At 33.3% G+C, this 12,461-nt stretch overlaps 1 protein-coding gene across 1 annotated transcript; it reads left to right on the top strand.

Moving 5' to 3' along the window:
- The first annotated feature begins 8,877 nt into the window (after positions 1–8,877).
- Positions 8,878–11,490, top strand: LOC115965459 (pyrophosphate-energized vacuolar membrane proton pump-like). The gene is made up of 3 exons (XM_031084689.1): positions 8,878–9,107; positions 10,742–11,152; positions 11,383–11,490. The coding sequence occupies exons 1-3, from the start codon at positions 8,952–8,954 to the stop codon at positions 11,473–11,475; spliced, it is 660 nt and encodes a 219-aa protein (XP_030940549.1). The 5' UTR covers positions 8,878–8,951; the 3' UTR covers positions 11,476–11,490.
- Positions 11,491–12,461: the final 971 nt, after the last annotated feature.

Here is a 12,461-nt window from a genome sequence, read left to right as displayed (position 1 = left end):
TGCAAAGTGACTGTATGACTATCTACGTATTTTAAATTATATAACTCATTTAGTCATCTAAATAAGCAGCTTATTATTAGAAATACATATGGTTAGTCATTTCTTTTTTCTTTTTCTTTTTTTATTGAAACCGATATGGTTACTCAAACAAGTAATTGGGTTAGGGGAATTTTTTTTTTTTTCCCTCCAAATCAATCTGAAAGAAAATTGTATCTATATTCTAAAAAGTTTCAATTCTCAAAGAAAAAACTAGTAAAAAATAATAATAATATATTAAAATCCCTTAAATTCATAAGAGGTCAAGCTCGTTTTTAACATATTTGAATAGAAAAGTAATAGATTTTATGTGACACATTAGTGGTAATAGGGTAATAGCAATTTTTGTTTCTTTTTTTTTTTTTTTTTTGCGCCACATTTATACAGTTTGAACCTCACTTTCTCCTCCCATACTATCTACCCATAAAAATAAAAATATAAATAAATAAAAAATCTTTTTTATGAAAATATAAAACATTTCAGGGAAATTATTAAAATTGTGCTGGTTGACTTTTCAAAATGAACAATGTTTTAAAACCTCTCAAATATATAATGGACAAATAAAATGGGATAGATGAAGTATAAAGTTCCTAGATAATAAAATTAAAAAAAGAAAATTACATTTTAAATCCTATAATTTAGGAGTGTGGTAAATTTAACTCTATAGTTTATCAAATTAAACTCTCAAATCATAGCTAACCTCAAACACAATGTCACTCCACTTAAATGAACTAATGTTTAATTTGTCTTTGATAGGGTTTAATGTGTAACGTTTTGAAACCTTAGGGTTTAATTTTGTATATCCCTAAACTATAGGATATAAAAAGTTATTTTTCCTATTGAAAATGAGTAAAGATAAGAATAACATTTTCATAACAAATTTTAAGTGGCAAAATATTAGTAGTAAGTGAAAAAAGTAATGTTTGTGGCAGACCCAATTTGGAACTAGAAACAAATTGTCATCTAAGTTTTGTTGTGAAAATGAAGTGAAAGTAACGTTACTCATTAACAATGATAAAAATTGAGCTAATTTCTTGCAAGTTTAAGATGTCTTAGTTAACATATTCATGATGGCAGCAATTTTGTACAGGCTTTAAACAATTAGTCCCAAGCTTGATATCATTACTTATGGTACCAAAAGACATTAGGCCTCCAAGCCCAATGAAAATAATGGTAGAATTAAACTTCAGTGGACCTTTAAGCCCAGTAAAATTTAAGGACTTCACTACATGCTGTTGTGTTACTTGCCTAGCAAGCCGAGTTCATTCAATCTTATGGCTCCTATCACCTATGTCACCAGCAAGCAACTCAAGTTTCACAGGGAAAGCATATGTTGCCTAGTTTCAGGCCTTTCCAGTGTTGCTTGATCCATCATCAAATGGCCAACTCATACGAGTGGGCCAAGCCCACACTCTAATTGTAATCAGGTGAAGGGGGTGGTCTGGCTATTAGAAATTTAGAACATGATTCTCTCCATCTCAAAAAAAGAGACCAAATTATTGCTAAGATTTATTTTTAGAGAAAGTCCAAAGACAATATGTGTGCGTTTGGGTTAAGATTAAAAATTAAAATTACTTTACTATGTAGCTTATTTTTGCTACTCTCAAATGTATAACTGTGAGTGATGGAGAAAAAATAATAGATTCATGTGAAAGTGATTATCTATCGCTCACAGTTAAAGAATTCATCAAATTGTGAAAAAAGTTGTTATTAAAGTTGTGGACATCAAAGAGCTGTTTAGTTTATGAGTTTGATAAGGTACTACAAACTATCACGTCATTTAAATTTTAAATGACACTTAGAAGATCCTAAGTCTAAATGTGTTTTGAAGAAGGGGCCACCTGATATGCTCATGTAGCATTTTTTTTTTTTTTCTTAGCTTTGTTAATGTTGTTTTTAATTTTTGCCCCAGGCCCTCTAACGACCTGGCTCATTCCCTTGCCCATTGGGCCTCTTTTTGTCTAACTTGGGACCCCAACCCATCTCCTCCATTCCCTCCTGGGTCTTTTGTAAGGAGGTAGATGGGCAGGTTCCGCCTTTGTTGCCACTTGCCTCTTTTGGGCCCCCTTATTACTATCCTCTCTATTTTATGCCCAAAAAAAAAAAAAAAAGATAGGATAGGTCCTTGTACGAGTCATGATATATGCTTTCCATAATTATTATTAACGTCCAATTTTACCCATTCTTTTCGGCATAAATCCATATTTGAGTAAATTTATTTCAAATCTCTTTTTATATATTATTAATTTTAATTAACTAGAAACACCTTTCAAAAAAAAAAAATTAACTAGAAACACGAAAAACTTCATTAAGCTTGTTTTTTTACTATAATAACAATAATAATAACAATATTTACAACGAATAGCTTGAATTTATAATATTTTTATTTATTTATATTTTATAATAATTGTTCTATACTGTCCTATCAAAATATCAATTAATTTTTTATATCAATTAATTTTTGATATAAAAGGTAACAATCTATAATTCTTAAAATAGAAACACACCAAAAAAAAAAAAAAAAAAGAGTCTAGATAATTGCCACCAAATAACATTGGCACCAACTCTACTTTCTTATCTCTTCAATAATCGATAATTCCAAGTCAGGTTGAAAGCATCCAACAACCAGCTGGGGTCGGAACATCATTGTCCTGTAAGAAAAAACTTGAACATAATGCCAAACTTTGTCAAGAATACTAGCCATTTGCAATGGATAAGGACGAGTTTGACGGACTACCCTGATCCTCGACCTCGACTCGAGCTGTTGGTACTTGCCGGCTCGCTATATATTCCTGGTGGCACTAAACCTAACGTGTCGTTTTGTATGGACGTTGCAGAAAGACAAAGACTGTGCAGTGGAGAAGACCCGGTCTTCTTTAAATGCAAAATCGTTTGTTTGGTTGCTGAGTAAACGGAGGAAAAGAAAAAGAAAATGAACCCATTTTTTTTTTCCTTAATCCTATTGGAAAATGAAAGACAGCAATTATTCAACTTATTAATTAAGTCAGGTTTTGAACTAAAAACAGAAGGTGTTCACCAGTTAAGTTACTAGCAGAGTTTTAGTAAATTGCTTGAATATGTGAACTGAATGCATCTTAGTCTTGATAGGACCATAGTCCATGTCAGTGGGTTTGTAATTATCAACTTGGATTTTGACTAATTCTTGCACTCATTTTGGTTTTGTGACGGCACTTTTGTTACCTTTGCCGACATACTAATATATAAATATAATCTTAGCAATACAAACCTATTATATTTGCTCCATTATGATTTTTTTTTTTTTTTTAATATCATTGGGTCAAGGTACTAAATGGTTTTGGTGTAGGTGGGGGCTCCGACCTTAAGTCTTGTGTGTTCAATGCTGCAATAATTAGAATAAGAAAGATCTCTTTTGATTCTACTTAAGTGGCTTGTGTATTGGTTTAAGTTGTGATGCGAGTTTGTTTTATCTTGCCTAGTTTGTGTGTGTTGCAACCTTGGTTGTGTGTGTGTGTGTCACAAACTTGCAATTATTATGGTGAGAGATCCCATTAGGTGGTGTGTAGCAGTTTGAGCTAGAGAAGATATATTGTTCTTTAGTCTACCTTCTTAGAGATAGCTATTTGGGTGTATCGAAATTTTAAGTTTAGTAAGAATGTTGTTGCAAAAGTAAAAGCTCTGATATTAATTTGTATTAGGAAGGCCAGAAAGGCCTCCAAAAAAAAAATTCCCATATAGAATCCGTTTGGATTGAACTTATTATTGCTGAAATTGAAAACTAAAAACACTGCAGTAAAATAATTTCTAAATGTGTGAATAGTACTATGAGACCTATTTTTAATATTTTTTAGTATGTGAACAGTGCTGTGAACAGTGATACTACAGTGATGAACAGTAATTTTTGTTCCCTACACAGTGATCCATGTGAGATTACTGTTCACGTGCAGGGAGGAGAAAAAAAAAAAAAAAGGTAGAAAACGTGAACTGAAAAACACGGACGCGCAGGAGCAGAGCCCAAATGCAGACATAAGATTAATTATGAAAATATTATAACTTTTGAACATTCTCGAAACAATTAACAAAAAAGAAGAAATTTTGCAAGAATTAAAAAAAAGGACACAAATGCACAAAAGAAAACACCAAAGATTTACGTGATTTAGCAACAGCATACATCTATGAAAAACAAATACTTCCTCCATCCCACTTTATTTGTCTTCTATTCCATTTTGAGATATCCCAAAATATTGTCCTATTTCTAAAAATAAAAGTCATTAATTTACTAATGTTTCTATTATATCCCTATTAATTTACTAATTCAATTTTTTGATAAATTTATTTAAGAATAGTTTTGGAAACTTATACATTTTTAAAAGATAGATAAAATAATAAATGATATTCCTTTAAAAAGTTTAACTTTTCAAACAGGACAAACAAAATGAAATGGAGAGAGTAATTAGTGCACTTTACCAAAGAGATATTACAAAGTTCTAACACACTTAAAAGGAGAATTCACGAATAATAAAATATCTCTAGAGCTCTCGTAAACTAATTCAAAGTCCCTCGCCATTTGAGGTGGACAAGCTCTCCTCCTGTTCAAATTTCTCTAGTTTTCTTCATTCTTTATCCTGATGGAAGACACATGGCACTTAAAACATCTAAACGTCAAAAACATGCCACATCAAACCTCATTTATTCTCATCTTGTCTACCTCTTTCAGCATCCTCCATTCACAAACCCACATTCTTGGCAAACGGACGACAAGGAGCTGTTAGAATGATGCCGAAGAAGCCACCCACTAACACCCACTTGGTGATTTCCAAATTTCACTCTTTTCTCATCACCATTTTTCACTTTTTGGTCTCTGAGGAAGCGTAAGAAAAGAAATGAAATTGAAATCTTGAAGCTTTTATTAAAAAAAAAAATGGAAATTGAAATCTAGTACATATGGGTAATTTTCTTTTCTTTCCTACAGTACTGTTTCATCTCCTCTTCTTCTCTAAGCTCGCATAGAAGCAGGTCCCAATGATGGTTTGTGAACAGAGGTTGCTGAAAGAGTGGGTTAAATGGGAGTAATTAACGATTTGATGTGGCATGTTTTTAACCTTAAGATGTTTTAAGTGCCACATGTCCTCCATCCGGATAAAAAATGGAAAAAACTGAAGAAATTTGAACGGAAGGGGAGCCTATCCCCATGTGAGAGACCTATGGACAAAGTCGCCTTATTCATACCAAGAAAACCCAAGCTAAGTCAAAATAGGAATTTGAGACAATATCTCACAAATCTTCTCTTTGACTTCCAAATTCCACAAAGCAAGAGTCACAAACTAAGCCAACCTCCACAATAAATACTTCTACACCATCTTTGTTGAGGATGAAATGTCTTCTACATATATGTCCTGCCATTGTGCTTTCTAAATCAAACAAGCACTGAGAACTAAAACATTTGGATTTTCCTTACCTAATTTGATTCTTGAAAATGAACCATCTTGATTTGCGAAATATTGGCCATACAAAAACAATATATACTACTTCTTTGTTGACTGCACGATGAAAACGTTGCAGTTAATTGGCTTTGATTTTGTTTTTGTTTTTTTGGGTTATAATTTGACTTATACTCTACCCGAGTACAAATCTGCTATTTTACTGAGGGAGAAAGATTGCAAATTTTCAATGGTGGAAAATTCATCATTTTGAAAAAAAAAAAAGGCATTAATAAATACTGAATCGAGATCAGCTTTTTGTTTTGCCCAAATGACTTAAACAGGCCAATGTAACTTGATTTGAAAAGTGCAACCATTCTCTTTAACCAGGTGTAACTACAGCAATAATTATGGAAAATAATAGTAATATTCTCACAAATTATAATTCTTTTATTAATTACATAAAACCAATTGAGAGCTCAAGGATCATGGTGGTTTTTAGAATATTTTAAGATATTATTATATATCAGGATACTACGGTACCGTAAATAATGTATACCATGAATTAATCAATTTTAACATATTTTTCTTTTTCAGTTGGAGATTTAAATCTTACACATTTTGTTGAACATTAAGAGTTGCTAATTGTGGGTTCCAGTTAACTCATAAAAAATTAATAAATTGGTCAAAATGCTTTAAAAAAATGTACTACATTTATAATATTTTCACAACAAATCATAAGTTGTAATTTATTATTGATTCTAATTTAAACATATCACTGAAATTACTTTCCTACCCTACGATAACAACTCATAACAACCTACCACATAAGATTAACAAAGTTTCTTTTTAAACTAGTTTGGAGAGAAACTCTTTAAACTTTTCATATATTTCTTTTTTTGGTAAATTTTGAAAATCTAACCGTTGAATTTTATATTCCTTATGTTCTTAAAATGCATATCAAATTTTGTTCAAATCGGATATTATTTTCTATTTGATCAATTAACTTATTTTTTATATATAGGGTCCGTTTGGATTGAGCTTATTGTTGCTGAAACTGAAAACTGAAAACTGAAAACACTGTAGCAAAATAATTTTTAAATATGTGAATAATGTCGTGGAACCTATGAATATGAACAGTGCATGAACAGTACATAAACAGTGTGTGAATAGAATTTTTGTCTCCTGTACAGTGCTTTTACTGTTCACATGCAGAGAAAAAAAAAAAAAAAAAAAAAAAGCAGGAAAACGTAGAGCTGAAACGCAAGTTTCAGCTCTACCCAAACGGTCACATAACTTTAGATTACAAAAACTTGAAATTATAACATTTATTTGATGACATAGCAATTTATCTTTGATTTTCTTGAAATTTTGTAAGCATTAAGGATGTAATAAGAACATGCAATCTAACGGTTAGATTTTCAAAATTCACACTCAATATAAATATATATGATGAGTTTGTAGGGTTTCTTTCCAAACTAATTTCGAGAGAAACTTTGTTCACATAAGATTTGTTGTAAAAATATTGTAAAAGTATCACTTTTCTTTTAAAAAAAAGTTGCTAATTTATCTCTTATTTCCACTCTCTTAAAAGTCAAAACTTTAAATTTAAAAGCATATTCTAGAACTCTTGTAAACTAATTCAAAGTCTCTCCCCATGTGGGTCTTATGGGCAAAGCTGCCAAACCCTTATTCAAACTAAGCGTGCATTTGGATTGTAATTATAAATGAAAATTATTTTACTATTTAACTTATTTTTACTACTATTTATGCGTTCCACTGCACTTTTTGGTACTATTCATGGGCTTCACTATACTATTTTAACTAACTTTTACATTTATCTACAGTACTTTCAGTAATAATTTTTTAATTTCAGCAAAATAAATGGTATCTAAACATACTCAAAATAGGAATTTGAGACAATATCTCACAAATCTTCTCTTTTGACTTGTAAATTCCACAAAGCAAGAGTCACAAGCTAAGGTGACCTCTACAACAAATTAATGCTTCTACACCACCTTTGTCGAGGATGATATACGTCCCGCCATTGTGCTTTCTAAATCAAACAAGCACTGAGAATGAAAACATTTGGATTGTCCTTATCTAATTTGATTCTTGAAAATTGATTTGCGAAATATTGGCCATACAAAAACAATTGACTGCATATGTTGAAAAAGTTGCTTTGATTTTTTTTTTTTTTTGGTTATAATTTGACTTATACTCTACTGCTATTTTACTGAAAGAAAAAGATTGCAATTTTTCAATGGTGGAAAATTCATCATTTTGAAAAAAAAAAGACATTGATAAAAAAGACATCATTTTAAGCTGCGTTTTCTATAGCCGCGTTTATAAAAACGCGGCTATAGACCGGCTTAGAGCCGCGTTTACTAAACGTGGCTTCAGAGCTGATCTGGAGCTGCGTTTGACAATGTTCCAGCTGCGTTTTTGTCAGAAGGGCTATAGCCGCGTTTTAAAAACACGGCTATAGACCCATTTACGATATTTTTTTTATTTATAAATATGTCCTAAAGCCGCATTTGGAAAACACGGCTTTAGGGGGTATTTGGAGCTGCGTTTTTTAGTAAAAACACAGCTTCAGGATATATATTAAAGCCGCTTTTGGAAAACACGGCTTTAGGAGGTATTTGGAGCTGCGTTTATAACTAAAAACGCAGCTTCAGGCCTTGGTATGTATATTGAAGAAAAAATCTCTAATCACCAGGAAACAAACCCTATCACTCTCACTCTCAAACAAACCCTCGCTCTCTATCACCCTCAACACCACGCCGCCGCCGCCGAGAACCTCTCCACCCATATTGCCCCGTTCTCCATCTTCGCTCCACCGCTGAGAACCTCTCAGATCGCTCCACCGCCGCAACTCACCACAATTTCTTCCCTCAACCTCTCAGCAATTTGTGGTTTGTTTCTCTCAACTTCAGTTTTTCTATTGGTTTTATTTGATTTTTTGTGGGTTTGTTTGGGTTTCATTTGATTTGTTTGTGGGTTTTGTTAGATTTGTTTGTGCATCTTTTTCCATGGTATTTTCAATGATTTGTTTTGGAATTGTGTTTGTTTCCTTTTTGTATTTTCGTTTGTGGTGGCATAGATTGGACCATTATAACCGTCATTGGGGAACTTGTATTTGGCTTCCTTGAAGATTTGGAGTGCTGTTAATGGAAGTAACAGTAGTAATCATGCTGAAAAAGTTTGTGAAGAGTTAGGGCCCTGTAATTCTGAATCTCGAGGAGACGTGGCTGAGCGTCGATTTCTTCGCTCTCAATACCTTGCTGTCAAGGCCCTCATATTAGTGGTATATTTTTTTGTTGATGAAAAATAAATAATTTAATGGTTTTTGGCTTCTTTAGCAATTGGGTTTCATTGTTTTGCTTATTTAGCAAATGAGTTTCATTGATTCTAGTATTTCGCCATTTTTGCTAAGACAACTCAAGAAATCATTTGAGCTTTGATTTTTGAAAATGGGTGTGCTGAGTGAGGGACTTACACAGATTCTGATACATGTGGCTGCCTTCATTGGACTTGGGTTTGCTTTGTTTTAGTGGTTCTTGGTCTCCAAGGTCAAGGTCTCAGGTGGCTATGGTGAATATAGTGGGTATGTTGACACTCTTGAGGTTTCCATCAAGTGTGCTGAAACTCAGAATGCCATATCTGTTGGTGAGCTTGCTCTCTCTTGCGTGTGAATTTGTTTTACTTTGTTATTTGCCCACTTTTTAGTACATGTGTGATACTATGATGTTTTGGTGGAGCTTTTGATGATTGAGATTTCTAGTTTTTATTTGCTTTTCCATTCCGTGTTGTATCTTATGAGCCAAAGATATCCTTGTGTTATATTTTTTAGTGTGTGATTTTGTTATTTTATTCAGGATGATGAGTAGTTTCATACGTGAACATCTATTTTTTTAAAGCATTAATTTGTTTAATTTTTTCTCTTCTTGTCTGGTTTATCTGCTAGGAATGCTTACTGTACTCATGAAATTGTCACTATTCACTTATTTGCAATTTTCTTTTGTTTTATTGTTGCTTTTAGTGACTGACATATTAAGTTTTAAATTTCTGACCTTCTGTCTCTCTTATCCTCTCTTTTTTCTTTCTCTTTATTAGATGACTATTTGAATTGTCTATATATAAATAGATCTTGTGGTTTTTTTTATCCACAAAAGGAGTTCTTGCTGTAAATAACCTCTGGGACTGAGTGATTCATTCAAGTTTTAAGAACTAACTAATAGTATCAACTAATTTTATCCCTTTCATCACATATATGTCACTTTTGTTGGACTGATGATTGAGACTAAGCAACATTTAACAACTACATGCAAAGATCAATAGTCAAAACCCACAACAAACAATTTAAAGGAAAATTTGGAAACAAGAATTAAAAGGGGATCTATAATCATCAAGTTACTTCTATAAAAGAAAATCCCAATTATGAAATATTGTTCAGTGGCAGCTTTTTCAAAATTCTTCTTCCTCGTTTTTGGTTGAATTAGAAAATTAATCAAAATGTGTTGAACTCAATGCTTTTCAATACTTTAGACTGGTTTACCATTAGCAGGCAGATTTATTTGTCACTGTTGTATGCGATTGAATCCATCATTTCGAACCTGTAGATTTTGTGTGTAAATTTTGCACTATCCAGTATTGCTGTGTGTAATCTACATAGTAATTCATGCCCTTTCCTCTTATGGGTGCTTTGCTAGGCTAGCTGAATGGTTGGCCTTTTCACATGTTAGTTGTCTAACTACCTAATGTGATGATAATCATAGACCATTCATATCAATGGTCTGTTAAAACCTTATATTTTCTCCTTATGATATACTCCAGCTCCTATGGTCTTGAAAATGCTATTGCAACACTATGCTTAAATAATCTTTTTTGTCTTTGCTTGAAATGCATATTGCCAAGAATGACTAGATTTCAACAGGACACACTTTCATTAGGATGATATATCTGAGATGGCCCCAGAAACTTCTTAGAAATGGTAGACATTCCTCGTATCTTTCCACCAATCATATACTTTTCATAATCAGCGAGTTAATGAGATTATATTGGCATTTAGTTCAACCTGTTCAAAATCTTTAAAAGAAAAACAAATTGGGGAAAAGTGAACGGTAAGTTGTATATCCAATGCAAACAATGATGGTCATTATGACATATGTCCTAATGCCATTGCTTAAATAAGTGTTGCCTTGTAACTTTGACTCTTTAGTTTTCCTATTAGACCTGCCACCATTTTAAGATCCTAAATCAACTTGCATGAAATTTTGACATGTTCTGCCATCATTTTTCAGGGCTTTGCTATTGGATCAGCTGCTCTTGTTTCCCTTGCTTTGTTTGCTGCCTTTGTGAGCAAGGCAGGCATCAACATTGTTGATGTGTTGACTCCAAAGGTCTTCATTGGGTTGCTTGTGGGAGCCATGCTTCCATACTGGTTTTCAGCCATGACAATGAAGAGTGTGGGAAGTGCAGCTCTCAAAATGGTTGAAGAGGTTCGTCGACAGTTCAATACTATTCCCGGCCTTATGGAAGGAAGAGCAAAACCAGACTATGCAACCTGTGTCAAAATCTCTACTGATGCTTCACTAAGGGAAATGATCCCACCTGGTGCTTTGGTCATGCTTACACCACTTATTGCTGGAACCTTCTTTGGTGTGGAGACTCTTGCTGGGGTTCTTGCCGGTTCACTTGTTTCTGGTGTGCAGGTATGCGGCAATACTTGATCCTTTTGCTAGAGTGCATCTTTGTCTCAATCCACCTACCTTACCATTATTCTTATAAAATGAAACCCAAAAAAAAAAAAAAAAAAAAAAATTGCTTTCACTTGTTGATCAATATGTTTTACTTCAAAAATTTTTCAGGATATTCATCCCTAATAATCTCTAATGAATCTTTAGAATATAACAAGTTTTCTATTTTATGTTTTTCTTCCTAGGTTGCCATCTCAGCTTCAAACACGGGTGGTGCATGGGATAATGCAAAGAAATACATAGAGGCAAGTACTTTGCTCTTCCAACTTTTGATTTGATAATGTTTTCTATTATATTTCAGAGTAAGACCTCATTGTGTTCTCAAGTTTAAGAGTTACTTTCTTTGTATCAATCTCTGAGTTTACCGTTTGATTTTTACACTATAATATGTCACTTCCAGGCTGGTGTCTTCAATAATTCAATCTTGATTGGTTTTAATATTTTTTTTTTTTGTTATTATTATTTTTTTATAGGATTTTTTGTTATTATTATTGAAGTTTGAGTATGTGATGGCTGATGGGTTTTAATGAGTATGGTCTGGTTAGTATGTGATGATACTGAGGAGCAAAAAATGGCAATGAAAGATTAGGCACTATTGGGATTGGGTAATTTTGGGATTGGACTGGAAAAAAAGCTTATAGCTGCGTTTTCTAAAAAAAAACGCGGCTATAGACAAAAATTCTATGGGAGGCTGTAGCCGTGCTTCTAAAACACAGCCCAACGTGGACCTATAGCCGCATTTTCTACAAAACGCAGCTATAGGTCCTGCATCTGTGGGTGTATAAAAACACGGCTATAGGACGAAATAAACGCGGCTATAAACATTGTTTGGGCTGCGTTTAAAACGCAGCTCGATGTGTCACCTATAGCCGCGTTTCTATTGAAAACGCGGCTATAGGTCCCGCATCTGGGGTTGTGAAAAAACGCGGCTCTAGGCTATCTAAAACGCAGCTACAGACCCAGGTTTGAGCTGCGTTTTTGAAAACGCAGCTCTAGGTCCCCGCAAGGGGCTATAGCCTCGCTACATAGGCTGTGTTTGCAAACGCAGCTATAAAAACGCAGCTATAACCTTTAGCTGCGTTTTTTTATAGGCTATAGCAGCGTTTTGAAAATGCGGCTATAGCCTCTTTTTTTATAGAGTCAGCTGGAACAACGATTGTGTTTTCATTGGATATACGTTAGCTTTTTGTTTTGCCCAAATGAGCTCTGGCATAGTTAAACAGGCCACTGTAACTTGATTTGAAAAGTGCAATCATATTCTTTA

The sequence above is a fragment of the Quercus lobata genome, chromosome 10 (assembly GCF_001633185.2).
Source record: "Quercus lobata isolate SW786 chromosome 10, ValleyOak3.0 Primary Assembly, whole genome shotgun sequence".
Lineage (NCBI taxonomy): Eukaryota > Viridiplantae > Streptophyta > Magnoliopsida > Fagales > Fagaceae > Quercus > Quercus lobata.
This window is presented reverse-complemented; position numbering and strand designations above follow the sequence as displayed.

Coding starts and splice junctions, on each gene's coding strand:
- LOC115965459 (XM_031084689.1), top strand. CDS start 8,952: ATGTGGCTGCCTTCATTGGACTTGGGTTTGCTTTGTTTTAGTGGTTCT. Junction 9,108..10,741: donor TCAGAATGCCATATCTGTTG/GTGAGCTTGCTC, acceptor ATCATTTTTCAG/GGCTTTGCTATTGGATCAGC. Junction 11,153..11,382: donor CACTTGTTTCTGGTGTGCAG/GTATGCGGCAAT, acceptor TTTTCTTCCTAG/GTTGCCATCTCAGCTTCAAA.